The following is a 20,006-nucleotide window of genomic DNA, read 5'->3' as shown; positions in this document are numbered from 1 at the left end:
AATTCAAACAGATTTCCCATGCAAGACCTGCCCTACAGAAACCATCCTGATTTCAGACTATTTTATCATGTGCTTTCAAGTTCTCCAGAACCTCATCCTCTCTAGAATCTTTCCGACCTCTGGCTAGGCTAATTGGCCAGCCATTTCTTGTATTTTGCTTCTTTCCCTCCTTAAAGAGTGGAGTGATGTTTGCAATTTTCTAGTCCTTTAGAAACATTCTTGACTCCAGTGATTCATGAAAAATCACTACCAATGTGTTCACAATCTCTTCAGCTACCTTTATCAGAACCCTGGGTGGTAGTCCATCCAGTCCTGGTGACTCATTCACCTTCAGCTTTCCAATCCTCTGGCTTCCTGCATTTTTTTTGCTTTTTTTTTTACTTCTCTTGAGGCCACAGTTGCCTCACCTCCCTTTAGAATGCTTCTTCCTCTTTGGGATCAAATTATCTTGCGTCTTTTGAAATATTCCCAGAAACTCCTGCCATTGTCTTCTCCTTCTAATCAACGTTGGCCAGTTCCTCCCTCAAGCATCCATAGTTACTGTTACTCAACCATAATACTGACACATCCAATTTTAGTTTCTCCATCTCACACTGCCCAGTGTCATATTCTTTTCATTACCTCCCAACAGTAATGCTCCTACACAGCACCACCGAATCCAGAATTCCTTTTTCTCTTGTGGGCTCGATCACAAGCAGAACGAAAAAGCCATCTTGTGGACATTCCACAAATTCCGTCTCTTAAGATTCAGAAACCTGATTTTACCAGTCTACCTACATTCTGAAGTGACCCATAACCACTGTACCATTGTCTTTTTGACCTCTCTAACTCCTTTTGGAATTTGGACCATACATCCTGGGTGCTATTTGGTGGTCCATATGTGTCTCTCGTCAGCGTCTTTTTAAAAAATCTTTGCAGTTCCTCAACTCTGCCCACATGGATTCTACATCTTCTGATCCGCTCTCCTCTGCTGCAGTCTGCGCTTACACAATAATATTTGTATGGTCCCCACAGACTTTTAAATGGATTGCTTTGTTTGGAAGTCAATGCTAAAACTACTTCACTTCTTGAATTAATATTTTGATAATGCACTTGTGGTTTTGACTGAGCTACCTGATTTTGCACACTATTTACTACTACAGAGCAATTTAAAAAGTATTCAGTGGAAGATATTGGCTTTAAGTATTGTTACTCTGTTATTTCATTTATTTTGTGAACAAAAACTTAATTCATAATTTAACTAGACACCAATTCACATTAAAAAAAATTGCAAGGGGATTATCAAAAATGTTTTGGTACTCTTACTTCAAGTTCACCGCAGTCACACTCTTCGTCTTCCTCGACGTATCCATTGCCACATTTTCGCCCTCCATACAGCTGTTTTATTTCTGGCATGTTGAAAAGGCACATTCCAACACCCTTTTTCAGGCTACTGTCCAGATCTTTCTTGCTACAGCTGCTAAAAACTGTGGGAAATGGATATCTGAAAAAGAAAAAAAACAGCGTCAAGCCAAACAAACACAATTGTGCTGTGATCTCCTTGATATTCTGTATCAGTTATTGTCAATAACAAGAGGAAAATAAAGTCTAACTAATTAACATGTTTGGTCTACATCCCGAAGATCCAGGTTTAGCTTTGCTGACGACATTTGGCAGTCATTCTGCTGCAGGGCTGTATCAAACCTAGACTCGAGAACATCAGTTTAAAATTAAGCTATCTCACATAATGCCACAATTTACAATCAATACGCTCTCAACAGCTGCTGCAACATTCAATATTTATTTGATATAAAATTAATTCTGAAGAATGATAAATGGTGAAACAAAGATATCCACTTTATTGTGACATGATGATAAAAACATGTCAAGGCAAGTCAATGGCTTGAATTCATCGGTGACATTGATTTTACAGCCCAGAAACAAAGCTCTGTGATAGCGTTAGGGCTCGTAATGGGCAAGCGCCCATCCTCGTTTGACCCAATGAACCCATTACAATTAATGTCAGCAAAATAGCTACTGTGGCAAAATATCAGAGCAGAACCATAGAAGGCACTTGACTGGAAATTACAGAAAACCAGATACAAGTGGGTATTTGTCAGTGAAATAAGGTTCTCAGAAATCACCAACAGCAAGAAAAAAATTGAAGCTGGTACCTCATATTCTGAAAGTAATTGCTACAATAGTTGCTTTCATGCTGAAGAAATGTTAACTTGTTAAGATTTACTGAATTGGATTCTCACAGTTGACCTATGATCACAAACTCAATTGCTACAATAGCTACTTTTATATATTTCTCAGACCGATGCAGTTTGGTGCAGTGGAATGTCGTACACATATTATATCCCCAACATTAATCATATCTGCTTGGCGTGAGCAGAACTTTTAGAATCAACCTTATTATACTCTGTCCATTGAACCACAGAGTGTTACAGTAACACCAGAACTGCATGTAGACGTGCAAATCAGGCACCTTTTTTTTTAAACTTTATTTAGTATTTTTTCAATAAAAATAAACAGACTTTTACAGAATAAGTAGTCTAATAATAAAACAGTAAAACAAACCCATCCCCTTCCCCCTCCCTCAACAGATCCCTAAAGGGAAGCATTAAAAATAAACAAAAACGTTCAGTAATTTACAATATTACTAAATTCATATTCTTCATATGCGGTGTCCACATCTTAACAAAAAAATCATAATGATTATGTAAGTGATATGTTATTTTCTCCATATAGACACACGACTTCAACTCATGATGCCACTGAACTCCGCTTCATCTTTCCAGGACATAGCGATACATTTACGAGCAACCGTCAATGCTCGACGAACAAACTTATCCAACCCCAAGTCCACTAACGGAGTAAAATAACCTCACAAAAAAATTTTGGATCTAAAGGAAATTGAATTTTAAACAAAGTTTGAAGAAACTTCCTAATTTTAAACCAGAAAAGGATGAACTTTCTCACAAAACCAAACAGAAGGTAGAAATGTTCCAACACATCATCCGCACCTAAAACACAGATCTGAATTACTAAATCCATATTTTTTCAATTTTTCAGGGGTTAAGTATAACTGATGCAAAAAATTTTAATTAACCATACTATATCTTACATTAATTAATTTAGTCAACCCATCATATTTTCCCAATCCACCTGCTTAATCTCACAATTTAAATCACGCTCCCATTTAATCCTAGATGTATCTAAAAAAAAATTAACCATTGTATCTTGTAATAATCCATACATTTCTGATAAAACCTTTATCTGGAAAAATATGAAACGATAAATTCAAATTTAGTTAACTTAGAAATTTTCATTTCTCTTCCAAAATTATCTTTCACTAATGCTCTAATTTGGTAACAAACAAACAGAGAATTCTCTAAAATCCCAAATTTCTCTTTAAGATGATTAAATTATAAAAATTTCCCTTCTGCAAAACAATCCTGCAATCTTTTTATTCCTTTAATCCACCAATCTTCTAAAACTAGAATCAGAACAGGACATACGTGGTAAATGGGAGAGGATTGAGGAATACAGAAGAGCAGAAAGATTTAGGAGTGACGGTACATCGTTCCCTGAAGGTAGAAACTCACGTGAATAGGGTGGTGGAGAAGGCTTTTAGTATGCTGGCCTTTATCAATCATTGCATGGAATATAGGAGTTGGGAGGTGATGTTGAGATTGTATAAGACGTTGGTGCGGCCTAATTTGGAGTTCTGTGTTCAGTTCTGGTCGCCTAATTATAGGAAGGATATAAACAGAGTGGAGAGAGTGCAGAGAAGGTTTACCAGAATGTTACCTGGGTTTAAGCATCTAGAGTATAGGGAGAGATTGGACAGATTAGGTCTTTATTCTTTGGAGCGTAGAAGGTTGAGAGAGGATTTGATAGAAGTATTTAAGATTATGAAAGGGATAGACAGAGTGGATGTGGATAGACTATTTCCGTTAAGAGGAGGAAAGATTAAAACAAGAGGACATGAGTTAAGAATTAAGGGGCAGAGGTTTAGAGGTAACATGAGGGGGAACTTCTTTACTCAGAGAGTGGTAGCCGTGTGGAATGAGCTTCCGGGAGAAATAGTGGCGGCGGAGTCAATTGTATTATTTAAGAAAAGGTTGGACAGGTATATGGATGAGAAGAAGATGGAGGGTTATGGGCATTGTGCAGGGAGGTGGGACTAGAGAGGGGTGTTTGGTTCGGTGCGAACTAGAAGGGCCTAATGGCCTGTTTCCATGCTGTAATTGTTATGTTATGTTATGTTAATGAAAAAGGAATCAATTTATTTTGATATATTGGGATTTGAACTGATAAACTACCTTTTGATCCTATTAATAAATTCCTTTTAATCCAAATTTCGAATAAATGTTTCAAAATTGGTACATTATATTTCTGTCGTAAGACGGTATTCCATTTAAATACAAACTGATGGGGACAAGGTTCCAATATCCACATCATCACCTTTCAAGCCACAATTAAGTCTCCAGGTTCATGTAACATTTCTGCTATTCCCTCTATCTTTTGTATCTTTCGTTATTCCATTAAATTCTAATTTTTCTTCGTGTACTCATCCTTAATCTCTCCTAGTTTGCCTTCTGGCATGAACTTCCCCATTTATTCTTTCCTCTCTGCATTTTCTTTCTATTTCAATGACTCAGGACCTGATAACATGATGTTCTGATACAAAATGAACACTGTTCAGGATCGCTGAGATTTGCAGCCACTTACATTTTAGACCAGATTTTCAGTATGGAAAATTAATCACCCCACTGCAGAATCTGGGGGCAGAAAATCCTGCGAGAAGTTGGGTGGAATATGGTGGAAACCCATAAGAAATGGTTGAAGATAAATGTCTCAGAAATTATTGTCAGCAAACACTTCCCGTTTGGAGCTTCCTTCTTCCTCTTGATGACCTGTTTCATCGGCCACGGTTCCCTTTTCCTTGTCCCAGTGGGACAAACCTATCTTGAACCCTGCCCCTAACTTCCTCCACAATACTTCTGTGCTTTCACCCTTAAACATGTTTCCAATTTATTCATGCGAGTTCCTGCTTCATCTTTTCATAATTAGCCCTTTCACAGTTAAGTACTTTCCCAGTTTGACTGTTTAGATCCTTTTCCATAGCTATGTTGAAACTAAAGGAGTTGTGGTCACTCACCAAAGAGGGGTCCACCACCTGACCGGGTTCATTCCCTAGAACCTGAAGAATTATGACCTCTCCTCCAGTTGGCTGGTCCACATACTGGGTCAGGAATCCTTCTTGTACACACCTGACAAATTCAGCCCCATCTATCCCTCTTGCAGTCAGTAGATGCCAGTCAATATTAGGGAAGTTGAAATCATCCATAACTACAATCCTGTATTTCCCGCACCATTCCAAAATCTGCCTGCTTATCTGCTCCTCGGTGTCCTGAGGGCTATTTGGGGGCCTGTAGACTACTCCCAGCATGGTGATATCTCCCTTCCTATTTCTGATTTCCAAACATCCTGACTCTGCAGCGTCCTTCCTTTCTAGAGCCATGATACTATCCCTGACCAGTAATGCTTCTCCTCATGCAAACCCCCCCCCCCCCACCCACCTTTTCTACTTTCCATCCTATTATTTTTAAAACATCTAAACTCAGGTATCTGCTTCAGCCAATCCTGCCCTTCCTCCAGCCATTTTTCAGTAATGGCCACATTGTAGTTCCACATACTGATCTATGCTCCAAGTTCATCCCCTTTATTCCTAATACTCCTAGCATTGAAATAGACACATTACAAACTTTAACTGGCTACCTTTATTTTTTTCCCCCTGCCTGTCCTTCCCCACCAACTCAGAGCACAAAGTATCATGCTTTTGTCCTTCTACTCTAATCATTCTGATTCCAACCCCTCCCCCCTCAGCCGAACTAGTTTAAACCCTTCCTAACAGCTCCAGCAAACCTGCCCACCAGGATATTGGTTCCCCTCCAGTTCAGGTGCAGCTTGTCCTTTTTGTACAGATCAGACCTTCCCCAGATGTGATTCCGATGATCTACATATGTGAACCCCTGCCCCTTGCACCAACTCTTCAGCCATGCAGTCATCTGCCACAACGTCCTGTTCCTACCCTCCCCGGCATGTGGTACAGGCAGCAATCCTGAGATGACCACCCCTGAGGTCCTGCTTTTTAACTTCTTTCCTAACTCCCTATATTCCCTCTTCAGGACCTCATTCCTACTCCTATCTACGTCATTGGTCCCCACGTGAACCACAACATCCTGCTCCCCCTCCAGAATGCTATGAACTCAATCAGAGCCAACTTTTACAACCATAAATTCCAATCTGTAGAAGCTGCTTGTAAAAACCATCCACCATCTACAATCCCTGGCTTCACGTGAGCCTGATTGGGAGGCTAAACAGGTACGACACCTTGCCCAAGGGTGACCTGTAGGCTATTGGATGGAAGGAGTGCCTTACATCTCCTTTTGCTAACCCTTTCTATTCTAAGAAGGTGATAAACCAAAAAGAAAAAAAGCCAAGTTATTTGAGCTGCCTCAACACACATCCCAAGATAAATCCGTGATCAAAATTTATAGTATAATAAACACACAAATTTAACCAATCTGGAAATAAACAAACCCACATCACATTTATAAAACCTAAAATTGCCTGTTTCTTCTTCTCTATGTTTGTACTTAGCTTCAGCTGAGAAAAGTCCTGAACACAATTCCACAAAAATATAGTTTAAAGCAGTTGAAATTGGCTTAATGTGGAATACAGCAATATGGTACTCATTTCTAAGTGTCATGGTAGAGGACCTTTGAATCCTGAATTTTCTTCAGTCCACAGAAGTAAAGAGGTCATTGAACCTGCCTGCTTTGCAGCCTCTCCAGAAATGAATACGCAGTTTAACTCCTCATGGAAGCCCCTTTCACAACCGTCTGCCAGCATACCTGCAGGCCAAGAAGATCTTTCTCCATGGCTCTCTCCTATTGGCACCTCTCCTAGTTTCAGCAGTAAATGAACATTTAAAAAATCTACTGATTCTAGGAATCTGAAATTAAAACAGAAAATGCTCAAGGCACCAAGCAGGTTGGGCAGCATCTGTGGAAAAAGAAACAGTTAATATTTTAGGTTGAGCTCGTCACAACTCTTAAACCAACTTGCCAAGGTCTCTTCGCCATGTAAAGTATTAACATTCCTCCTAGTTGAAAGGTAGCTACTTGTACATTGATATGTCCCTTTAGAGCTTGCTGCCAAGATTGTAGGCTAAATGCTGGCAGCTGTCAGATCTGATCAATGGAGTCTGGTATCAACGGAGTGTGGGTTCACTAGAAAAACCTAACAACGATGTTCTGTGACCCTCGTGGTTGAAGTTCATGACCTGTATGGGACTTTTACAAGTAGCTCTAGTATGGCCAACAACGTTGGTCACAATAAAAACCACTAACATGCAATAAAGCCATTTTTCAGCTCAAAACTCAGACATAGCCCCTGCACTACCTCTGAACACGGTCCCTTGAACAGACCCAATTTTCTTCCATCACTTAATATCCAAACTATTGTAAATGTACATAGCTTTTCTAATAGCAGTTCCACTGAAGTATTGGCAACAATGCATTAACTGTATATGTCTGAGAGTTTACATCCATTTCTATTCAGCTTCTCTTTGCTTTGTTCTACTTTCCCCTTTAAATGCTGTTCATCTGTACATTTTTGATGAAGGTTTCATATCTTTTCACAGATGTTAACTGACCTGCTAACTGCTTCCAGGATTTCTGGGTCCTTTCTTAATATTATCATTATTTTCTAATTCCCGCCTGTCAATCCTCATCAATTTCTAATTCAATGCAGATTGTAAAAACTGGAGAATAAAGGGGATCTATTCAAGAATTGTCAAGTATTTTATTACAGTTACAATTGACAATATGGAGAACATAAGTTTAGCTGGAATATGATGCTTGGTGATGTTATAGGTGCTGTACTACACAAATAGAAGTTCCTACTAATATCTGAACTCACAACTTTATACAAAATATATATGAATTTGAGTTAAAGTGAGAAATGAACATTACTGAGATTCAACTTTATAAACGGAGTATTGTTTAGTGCAGTTTTGTGGGCATAAAGGTCTTCTCCTGTGTTGTACTGTTCTAAATAAATAGCTTTCCTACTTTCTTCAGGAAAGGAAAGCCAGAGGTGTACAATCCAGTGGTCATTGGGGGATCATAGGGGGAGAAGGTGAGCAAATTTAAGTTCTTGGGAGTCACTATTTTGGAGGATCTTTCCTGGCGCCAACACACTAAGGGCATCGTGAAGAAAGCACGTCAGTGGCTCTACTCCCTCAGGAGTTACCAGAAACGCTGGCAAATTTCTAGAGGTGTGGTAGAAAGTGCTGACTGGCTGCATCACAGTCTGGCATGGGAACACCAATACCCCTGAGCGTAAAGCCCTCCAAAAGTTAGTAGACACAGCCCAGGACATCATAGGGAAAACCCTCCCCACTATTGAGTACATCTACAGGGAACTCTGCCGTCGGAGAGCAGCAGCAATCATCAAGGATCCACAGCACCCAGCTCACTCTCTGCTGCCATCAGGAAAGAGATATCGGTGCCACAAGACTCATACCACCAGGTTCATGAACAACTGCTACCCCTCCACCATCAGACTCCTCAATGATTGAGTATTGCACTTTACTGATTTTCTTTTATTCTCTCTGTATTCCACAGTTTATTTACACTTGTTATCTGTTTACAGTTTTTAAAATTTATTTACGTTTGCCCTGCATACAATTTATTTTTTGTACTACCAATTAATAGTAATTCTGCCACTCCTGCAGAAAAAAGGAATCTCAGGGTTATATGTAATGTCATGTATGTCCTCTGACAATAAATTTTTGAATCAATGGGTTTCCTTCTGTGCAGTGGATACAGTGGTATGCAGATGGGTAGGGGTATCTAGCTATGGAAGATGCACGCCTGGGTACCCCTGATTTGTCATGACACGTGGCCAAGCTAAATATGCAGAAACAATTTTGACAGCACAGATGACCCTTGTGTGGTTAGTTAAAGGGAATCTCCAGGCTGTAAAGTCCTGCACCAGAAACTTGAATTAGTCCTTCAGGTCACATGGATGCGTTTTACTACAGTCCTCCAAGAGCCCCTCAAAACTTCAACCTTAACACCCCTGGCAAAATGCAAAAATGCTCCCTGTTTTACTGACTGTGAGCCTGATACACAACTCTCTCTCGATATTTCAAGTCTGTGCTGTGTGGTTGGAGGCAGTAGCACTCATCACAGTTAAAAAGTATGAATGCTGTAGTTGAAGAATTGATTTGCAGAGTTTCCGACAGGGTTGGCCTGGTGGCTTGTCTGAACCACAACAGAACAATGGCCCAAATGGTCTCCTTATGCAGCCTAAGCTTTAATGATGTAATTCTTCTATATGTGAAGTTGCAAGCCATCTTGAACAACTGGTGAATCAACAATCTATATATTTTAATCTATGCTTTCCCATATGGTCATGTTAGAATGCCTGAAATATAAAACAAAATTAACAATATTCCTGCCTTTGTTATAAGCTTTCTCCTGGTGGCCCTATGAATGCAAGGCCAGCCACCCAGTAGCTGAGTGTGGTTAGTGACTCAAAACCACTCCTCCCAATAATTTCCTCTCACCTGCATCATCTGAAATCCCACCGCCTTCCACTTGCTGATTCAAACCCGTCCCCACTCTCCTGGCCTCTCTCACATGCAGTCTGTTTATTTCACATATTCAAAAGGAAATGTTTTAACTGCTTAAAGCCCAGTCTGTGTGACGTTCTGGGTCTATATAACTCTGAAGCAGCTATCCCTCAGGGGAATCAATGATTAGCCTGCTGTGCTTGACCAAGTTAATGCATTTTTGCAGCCACCATAAATTTAGCGGTCATAGCCACCTGTGGGCTTTTTGTACACAGCTTCCCTTTTGTAAATACTGCTCTGCAACTATAATGAAAAGTAAGCTTCCTATTAGCCCAAGTAGAGTGTTGGAGGACAGATGGTGACATCACTTTACAAGCATCCAGGTTAAGAATAAGATCCAAGAAAGTGCTTCCATCATGGGAAAGATTAAATGGGAGAAAAATAAAAAAAAGCACCCCACAAAGATGTTTTTCACTTTAACTTCATATAAACATGAACCAATGGTGTTATCAGTAAATAAAAATATAAAACTTTGTATGTTCTAGTTTTATGAATTTATGATTGTTCTTTATACAGAGCCCTCCATAATATTTGGGACAAATACACGTTTTTACTTGCCCCTGTGCTCCACAGTTTTAAATTTGTGATCAAACAATTCACATGTAATTAAAGTGCACATTCCAGATTTTAGTTGAGATTACTTATATACATTTGTAGGAATTAGAGCACTTTTTATACAGAAGCCCCTCATTTCAGAGCCCCATAATGTTTGGGACATAGCAATGGTATGTATATTAAAGTCGTCATGTTTAGTATTTTATTGCATATCCCTTGCATGCAATGACTGCTTGAAGCCTGTGACTCATCACCAGGTGCTGGGTATCTTCTCTGGTGATGCTCTGCCAGGCCTCTGCTGCAGCCATCTTCAGCTCCTGCTTGTTTCGGGGGCTTGTCCTCTTTAGTTTTTTCTTCAGCATATGGAAGGCATGCTCAATTAGATTTAGATCAGGTCAATGACATTACTATTCAAGAATTTTCCAGTTTTTAGCTTTGACAAACTCCTTTGTTGCTTTAGCAAAATGTTTGGGATCAATCTCTTGGGGTAGGATGAAGCGCCATCCAATGAATTTGGATGGCATTTGCTCAAACTTGAGCAGATGTTTCTATACACCAGAATTCATTCTGCTTCTGCCATCAGCAGTTACATCACCAATGAAAGTATGATACCCTCCATAACGTTGGGGACAAAGACACTGTGTTCCTTCATTTGCCCCAGTGTTCCATAGTTGGAGCGGACAGTAGTCATGGACATAGCCACACCTGCCTCCAGAAGAGTGTTTCTGATCTGTTGGACGTACATTTTGGGATTTTTCTTCTGTCATCAGTAATGGAGGTCTTCCTTGGAATACCAGTCCTTTTGCAATTCCTGAGCTCACAGTACACTCTTTCTTCTTAATGATGTTCCAAACTATTGATTTTGGTCATCCTAAGATTTGGGCAATGTTCTTTACTATTTTATTCTTGTTTTTCAGCCTCAAAGGTTTCTTTGACTTTCATTGGCACAACTCTGGTCCTCATGTTGAAAAAAGGCAACTAAAGACTCTAAAGGTGATCAAAAGCAAAGCTCTCTTATACCTGCACCAATGAAGCAATTAAACATAGCCAAAGCCAAATTTCCCAAATATTATGGGGTCCTGAAATTGGGGGGGTGGGGCTATCTATAAAAAGCGCTGTCATTTCTACACGGTCAAATTTGTGAAATGTATACAAATAACCTTGAATAAAATCTGAAATGTGCACTTTAATTACATGTGAACTGTTAGATTACAAATTTAAAACTGAGGAGCACAGGAGCAAATAAAGGAAAAAATGCAACATTGCCCCAAACATTAAGAAAAAACTGATTCAGGTGAAGCTTCAGTTGAAAAGATGGAATAAATCCTTTTCTTAACATTGTAACAGATGTGGGTATTTATTCCAGCCTCAAGGAAACTATCTTTATTTCCTTTTTAACAATATTCCTTCCAAAATGTCTATTCCATCTCACTTGCCCTAGTTCTCTGATCAGTCACCTAATTTACACTGGCCAATTAATCTACCAAATGGCACATCTTTGAGACGTGGAAGGAAACTCTTAGCCAGGAGAACATGCGAACTCCAAGTAGGCAGCACTGAAGTCAGGATTGTTGAAGTTGTGAAGCTGATTGAATCTGCTGGAAACAATATTAAACAATGAAAGGTCAAGTCTAATGCTCCAAATTAATTTAAGTCTAAATATAACTGGGCATTTAAAATGAAAACAATGTGCAGGAAAGGACTAAGAGATAAGGATCCTAGATTTTGAAGTTTTTAAATATAGTTTTACTTTTCTTACATTGACGAACTGCATTCTGAAAGGGAAATGGTTAGGAATCAGATTACAAATATACCAGATACTTTCATCTGGAATCATATACAGACGTTACTTTACACGATTCATCTTGCATGAATTGGGAAAGTGCAACAAGATTATATTATCTGATGCTAAGCTGAAGTTCCAAAACTAGAGTTGATCAACATTTAGACAACTTTGTTCTTTTAAAAAAAGGAGGATTTTAGTTTTTGAATACTTTTACATAATCTTTGCTGAAAACTTGCATTTTTTTTTGCAAGTCAGTGAAGTAAGATTATACATTGATTTTGGTGATTTGGGATTTCTGTTCAATTGTAATTGTATTTTCAGATACTCCGCTAATTGGCATGGAACTTTAAACGTTTTATGCATTCAGTGGTACTCCAGTTTCTGCTCTAGTCCTGCCTTCAAAAATGAGAAAATCTATCTCTGTTTATCAACAATTATTACTGAAACCAGATATTGACCAGGGGACCATTGTGATAATTTGAAAATCTTTAGGGAGACTTTAAACTAGGAAATAGTTTTAAAATTTTTGCAAAAAAATACTTCAATACATTTAAAATTTAGCAAAAATTAATATGGCGATGTACATTTATCAAAACAAGTGATCACCTTCAAATAAATGAAAAAATATATGAACATAAATATTTTTAAAATTATGTTTTAAAATCTTCCAAATTGCTCAGATTTATGACAGGTTTTGGCAATTTTTCAATATTTACAATGACTTTGAGCAGAAAATTGTGGAATGTAAACACTCCCATAATACGAGCAACTTTGACAACATTTGTGTCGATTCAGTAACTGAGCCCAATGAGAGAAAGTGTATCTCTGTTTCTCTGACAATACCAAGAGGGCAATGATCTGAATGGCTCAGAAAATATTATAAAATATTGGCATCAAGTGGGATCGCGAGAACTGTTGAATCTACTGGAAGCAAGAATGGACAATGAAATAAGAATGACTTCTAATGTTCTCCAATTAATTCAAGTCAAGAGGAATTGACAAAATCTTTACATTTACAGCAGCTAATGGAAAACGTGCCATTCCCTTGCCGTTGGCAGAGATTTTGAATGTGAAAGCATCAATTTGTTTTATTCTGATGACTACAGTCACTTCCTGAGGCCTGATAATGGATAGCATCAGATGGAGTAAATAATTAGTGGGAACATGATGGTAGGAGGAACACACAATGTTCTTCTGAAACTATAAAAACGGGCTCATGGTTGAACGTGATGCACTATGTCGAATGGCATCATAAAATCTACCCCTAATGAACAACACATTAAAATTTCTGAGATCAGCTGGCATGAGGAGCTTCATCAACCATGGAACTTCACACAACACCCATTCCATCTTTATCTTTTCCTGGAGATAGGATCACATATCATTTGGTTAAAGAATGCCCATTGCAGTTTGCAAATGTCCGTGCTTTGCTGGTCATCATTAATGAATATTATTTAAAACAACAGAGAAACCAGGTCGAAAGAGTGGTTAAAGATTCATTACATTGGCATGGTCTTTGCCCTCAGACAGCTCCAAGAAAAGTGCAGAGAACAAAACAAAGGACTCGACATCACCTTTGTTGACCTCACCAAAGCCTTCGACACCGTGAGCAGGAAAGGGCTTTGGCAAATACTAGAGCGCCTCAGATGCCCCCCAAAGTTCCTCAACATGGTTATCCAACTGCACGAAAACCAACAAGGTCGGGTCAGATACAACAATGAGCTCTCTGAACCCTTCTCCATTAACAATGGCGCGAAGCAAGGCTGTGTTCTCGCACCAACCCTCTTTTCAATCTTCTTCAGCATGATGCTGAACCAAGCCATGAAAGACCCCAACAATGAAGACGCTGTTTACATCCGGTACCGCACGGATGGCAGTCTCTTCAATCTGAGGCGCCTCCAAGACACAAGAGAAACTTGTCCGTGAACTACTCTTTGCAGATGATGCCGCTTTAGTTGCCCATTCAGAGCCAGCTCTTCAGCGCTTGACGTCCTGTTTTGCGGAAACTGCCAAAATGTTTGGCCTGGAAGTCAGCCTGAAGAAAACTGAGGTCCTCCACCAGCCAGCTCCCCACCATGACTACCAGCCCCCCCACATCTCCATCGGGCACACAAAACTCAAAACGGTCAACCAGTTTACCTATCTCGGCTGCACCATTTCATCAGATGCAAGGATCGACAACGAGATAGACAACAGACTCGCCAAGGCAAATAGCGCCTTTGGAAGACTACACAAAAGAGTCTGGAAAAACAACCAACTGAAAAATCTCACAAAGATAAGCGTATACAGAGCCGTTGTCATACCCACACTCCTGATCGGCTCCGAATCATGGGTCCTCTACCGGCATCACCTACGGCTCCTAGAACGCTTCCACCAGCGTTGTCTCTGCTCCATCCTCAACATTCATTGGAGCGACTTCATTCCTAACATCGAAGTACTCGAGATGGCAGAGGCCGACAGCATCGAATCCACGCTGTTGAGGATCCAACTGCGCTGGGTAGGTCATGTCTCCAGAATGAAGGACCATCGCCTTCCCAAGATCGTGTTATATGGCGAGCTCTCCACTAGCCATCTTGTCAGAGGTGCACCAAAGAAGAGGTACAAGGACTGCCTAAAGAAATCTCTTGGTGCCTGCCACATTGACCACTGCCAGTGGGCTGATATCGCCTCAAACCGTGCATCTTGGCGCCTCACAGCTCGGTGGGCAGCATCCTCCTTTGAAGAAGACCGCAGAGCCCACCTCACTGACAAAAGACAAAGGAGGAAAAACCCAACACCCAACCCCAACCAACAAATTTTCCCCTGCAACCGTGTCTGCCTGTCCCGCATCGGACTTGTCAGCCACAAACGAGCCTGCAGCTGACGTGGACTTTTACCCCTCCATTAATCTTCGTCCGCGAAGCCAAGCCAAAGAAGAAGACATTGGCACCATGAGACCAAATTACCTGTACTTATTTAACATATTAATGAACAATGAGTGGCCTTCAAAACTAGAGGCACTGTTCTCATTACAATATAATTCTCAGTCACAGAAGGTTTGGACAGTTCCTGCCAAACTCATGTCAATAAAGCAAACTACTACTAATAAATTCATTGATTTCACCTCCTTTTGCAGAAATATCTGAGTTCAGTTTGTAATCGACTTCGCTGGCACGATAAGACATTATAACATTGTAGAGGATTTTAGGCAACTACCTCCGACAGTGCGTTTAGGGCAAACCAAGTCAGCGTATTCTAGAGGCCATTTCACCTCTCCACCATCATGCAAGCCTTCAAAATTATACTTCCTTGTTGTGTCTGCTCCAGAGCCACAACAAGGTGTACTTTTATTGGTCACAAAAGCACCAGTTGCTGGAAGATTCCTGCAGGTCAATCTGCATCCGCAGAGGCAAGAGGTGTGAGTGGATTTTTCAGGTTGAGACCCTGCGTCAGTTCTGAGATGCAGGAGTAGTGGCAGAGGGAAGGGATGAGTTGAAGTGGAGGCAGGTATGGATAGAGAGGAAATGATGGTCAGGTGGAACAAGATGTGGGGGGGGGGGTGGATGGCAAAGGTGAACAAAACAAGGAGAAAATTAGATGCGCAGATGATTGTGTGTGGAAGGATAATGCTGGGTTTTTTTTAGTTCCTGAAATCTCTATTCTGTCTCTGGAGCAATCGCTTCTATCTTCATTGCTGCTGGCCTGTCTGGCAAGTTGTACAATTTAAATATTTGCTATTAACTTTGTAACATTTTTGTTGAACCTATCAAAAAGGAACCACGAAACAAGAAAAATGCAGGAAAGAGAGAAACACAGTGCAGCACTGCCTCAGATGGTTAGGTGAAGCAGAATGAGTGGAGACTGATGTGGAACATAAAAACCAAGAGAGACCAATTAATTCTGTACTGTGTGAATGCTATTTTAAAACTTCAAAAGTTATTTTACTTGACAACAAATCAAACTGCGACCATCTCAGTGGAACCAAGCACGTGTTTCAGGGATGCTCTGCCCCCATTTCCAGCTGCAAACATCATTGTTAATCTTGTCAGGAATAAAGAGAAAAGTTGGCCTCCTGGCCTGAGTAATATCTCTTGCCTTCTGAGAAGAAGCACCAGTGATACTTTTGGGGAACACCAATGTCTCTTTGCCTTGATGGCCTCTCACTCAAGATTACAATGTGACAAAATGAGTGAGGAAACTCCAGAAACGAGCAGGCAATTTAGCAAAGTAGGAAATTGACAATGAAATGGATCATTTTAACTCCCAGTTCTCTCTCAGCAGGGATAGGATGCGGGTTGGGGTGGGGAGTAGTCATTGGATTCCAACTAAACTGATTCAGTCTGAAAAAAGATTGGAGAGGAATTAACTAACTTTGTCTTCTCAGGGAGGCCCATAATTGAAATATCTTAACTTCAATGTTTAGCTCTATGCAAACAGGGCTTCCCAGGTAAATCCAAAAATAAGATTCTGTCAGCAATGTTTATGGGTCAGGCCCTGCTCACCACACAAGAACTATTAACCTCCCTGCAACTTGACCCTTGTTCCCATAGAGTACTCTTCAACTGCAACCCACAATCTCTTCAATCCTTGCCCATCTCTCTGGTTCCTGATTAACTCTCTGGATCTCTGATTCACCTCATACATCCAACCAATGACCCCTCCCTCTTCTGCACTCTTTGGCCAGAACTTGGTGTGGGTGAACTGCCTGCAGCTGTAAAATAAAGCCCAAAAATTAAATTAGAAACTGCTGTTAAATTTCCCAGTCATAATATACCTTCAGCTCGTCTCTGTAAATATCAGGATGAAGGTCTTATTACAACATCTTTTTACTACTTAAGTATTTCTACTCTGTTTATTGTTCATGTTGTTTCCAAAGAACTGTGTAAAAATATTTAACTTCAATTTGAAATGTTATTTTCATAAGATGCATAAAAAGACTTTGTGATGAAGAACGGACCCGTTAATAAAGATTTAATGTTGTTATGATTGGTGACAGATTTGACACATGGCCTGGGTAGCTTGACAAAAAAATATATTCACAAATGTAACAAAAACACTTTGAAGTTGTGGCTCAAGCATAAAATGAACCATGAAAGCTAATTCATCAAACGCTGACAGCTTGTAAGCATTAATCTGGAGGGGTCTGTCTCTAGACCACACTGGGAATTTCACTCAGACAACAGTTTTCCTAGAGGAAATCACGCAGCCACGCAAAGTAGCTGCAAAATGTTGGCTCATCTCCCTTCCCCATTCTAGATCCATCAGTAAAGTAAATTACAAAAGAAAAACAGGTGAAATATACAAACCTTGAGCTTGAATATGACACTGTTCTTATTCCTGACATTGTTGGGAACTTTGAGGATAGATAAAGGGTTAATGTGGGGGAAAAAATGATATTGCAATACAATTGCGTGCTGGCAAGTCACGACATCTGAATCTGAAGGAAAATCGCTGATGTAAAGCAAAGATAGATTGGCTGTGTTTAAATATGGTAAACAGAAACATTACATTCTCTACCGGTTGGAGAAAACCCCCTAGATTCCAATTTTTTAAAGCAAGTGTGTTCAACAGCAATGTCCCTTGACATTGGATTAAAGAAGTTTGAACAGACCTTTGGCCTCAGATGATATTTCCACTCAGATTGCTGTTTTTCATTTGTTTGTTTTGCAAGTCATCTTCAGATGTATGCATACAGTGTTATTTCCCATAATCAGAGCAAATTATAAAACTGGCCTAATTATAATGTTATTCCTTTCTTTGGACACAGAACCTAGCCTAATTAAAATGTTATTACTGGTATTTACTTTCTTTGGAAATAGTATCTAGATCTGGCCCATCTATACAATAAATAGTGTGTAAATGCTTCAATATTAACACTGGGAAGGAAAGAACTGGGGGAAATTTTTAGTAGCCAAGTAGCTCAGAGGTAAATGTTTCTTAGAGGTTCTTCCAAATCTAACAACAGGACGAAATTTTAAAATTTTGCATTAATTTCATGGCCTCAGTCAACTTGGCCGATGGGCCACTGAGTTTGGGCAGGGCCAGACAGGATGCACCCGCTCCTCGTGGTCCACATGTGAACTGTGGAGGCACCTGGTCATACTTTTCTCCCCTTTGTTCCCAGGTTTCCCAAAGACCACAAAATCCATCTTGCAGATGTTAAAGTGAACAAATCCTCATTAAACTGTTTTAATGATTTCCTCCAAGGATAATTTCCTACCCTCAAGATCAGAAGAGTTGAGATAGGATTCCACAAGATGGAACTTTAAACCCCTCTATAATTTTCTCCCACAGGTTGGTTGAAGACAGTCTTTATTGTTTTTTTAAATATTTTATTTTTATTTTTCATAAATATATATAATTAAATCTTCAATATCACAATATATTAAACTTTTTCATACAAAAGACAAACATAGAACCCCTCCCCTCCACAAATATAAATCCACACACTGTCAGAGCTCACATCTATATTAACCATAAAAAAATCTCTATGGAGAAGTCATATTTGTTTATACTATAACCTTATTATATTTATTTTTTAAAATTATAATTGGGCCCTTAAATGGTCTAAACGTGGCTGCCACGTCTTGACAAATATGCCATCTTTTTTCTTTAAATTATATGTAATTTTTTCTATAGGTATTTAACTATTCATCCCTACAGTCCATTGTGTTACGGGTAAAGGAGAGTCAGACTTCCAAGTAATTGCAATACATTTTTTTGCCACTGCTAAGGTTATTTTGATAAAAGAAATTTGGAATTTGGTTAATTTATTACTTATTTCAATAAAATTACTTAAGAGATAAAGCTCCGGGTTGCCTGTGAAGGCCACCCGTTAGCCTTGTTAATATTTCAGCAATATCCTGCCAAAAAGGTCACATCTTCACACACGACCACATTGCATGTTAAAATGTTCCTATTTCAATCACACATCTAAAGCACATCTCTGATATTCCAGATTTTGATCTATGTAGCTTCTGTGGTGTAAGATATAGTTGGTGTAGGAAGTTAAACTGAACCTGTCCATATCTTGCATAGTATCCACACGCCACTCAGACCAGCAACTTACTGGTATTGCAACACCTAAGTCCAACTCCCATCTCTCCCTCAACCTCTGCGAACCTGGTTTTGCCCTCTCACTCTGGAGAATGTTATGAATTTAGGTGTATTCGTTCCATTTCATTAATTTCAAGTGGGACCAACATTGGCCCCCATCTTTCTCTCAGGAACAATCTTAGCTGGAAAAAGCAGAAGAAAGTCCCATTAGCTACTCCATATTTCTGTTTTAGTTGATCAAAAGACATGAGCTCCTCCCAGCTAGCAGTCTTCAATGTATCTTATTCCTTATTCTGTTACCTGGATTCATTGGGGAGCAACACATTCTTACATAATGGTGCCCTTAATCATATCCCTGATTTTTCCCAGTGAATTAATTGATTTCTCGCCATACTCTAATCACAATTATTAAAATATAGGATTATCCATCTTTTTTGTTATTGACTTAACACTCCACTTATAAATAAAATCCTTCACTGCCCCCTCTTTCATTGAGTATAATCCATTCGAATCCAAGGGTTGGGGAAGGTGGGGTGGGGGGGTCACCTTCCTCAAAGAAAGATTAAAGAAATCTGGCTTGTGTTGACAAATAATAATTTCTAAACTCCGGTAGCCTAAATTCTCCTATTTTATAATCCCACATTCATTTTTCCATCAAAATTCTTGGCACCTTATTATTCCAAAGAAATTGCGCAATACAATTATTTAATGATTTAAAAAAATTTCGGCAAAGAAATGGGCAGTGATTGAAAAAGGTATTATAATTTTGGCACCTCTTTCATTTTGTCAGTTAACTCTTCCCACCAAAGCAAAGTCTTTTCATTTCTGCAAATCCTTCTCTATGTTCCCTAACAGGGGAGTATAATTTAATTTGTACAAATTCTGTCGGTTATTGTCTTTATTCCTAATTATTTGATTCCATCTACTTTCCAT

The 20,006-nt window shown here is 39.5% G+C and overlaps 1 protein-coding gene across 1 annotated transcript in view; it reads right to left on the bottom strand.

Annotated features, from left to right (window-relative positions):
• The window catches only part of adam12b (ADAM metallopeptidase domain 12b), a 275,387-nt gene that overhangs the window by 55,155 nt on the left and 200,226 nt on the right, over positions 1-20,006 (bottom strand). The window contains exon 13 of the mRNA XM_069899558.1: positions 1,306-1,483. Within this exon, the coding sequence (XP_069755659.1) occupies positions 1,306-1,483 (178 nt within the window). The remainder of the gene's footprint in view (positions 1-1,305; positions 1,484-20,006) is intronic.

Source organism: Narcine bancroftii, chromosome 10 (assembly GCF_036971445.1).
Source record: "Narcine bancroftii isolate sNarBan1 chromosome 10, sNarBan1.hap1, whole genome shotgun sequence".
Classification (NCBI taxonomy): Eukaryota; Metazoa; Chordata; class Chondrichthyes; order Torpediniformes; family Narcinidae; genus Narcine; species Narcine bancroftii.
Note: the sequence above shows the minus strand (reverse complement) of the source record. Positions and strands in the feature narration are given on the sequence as shown.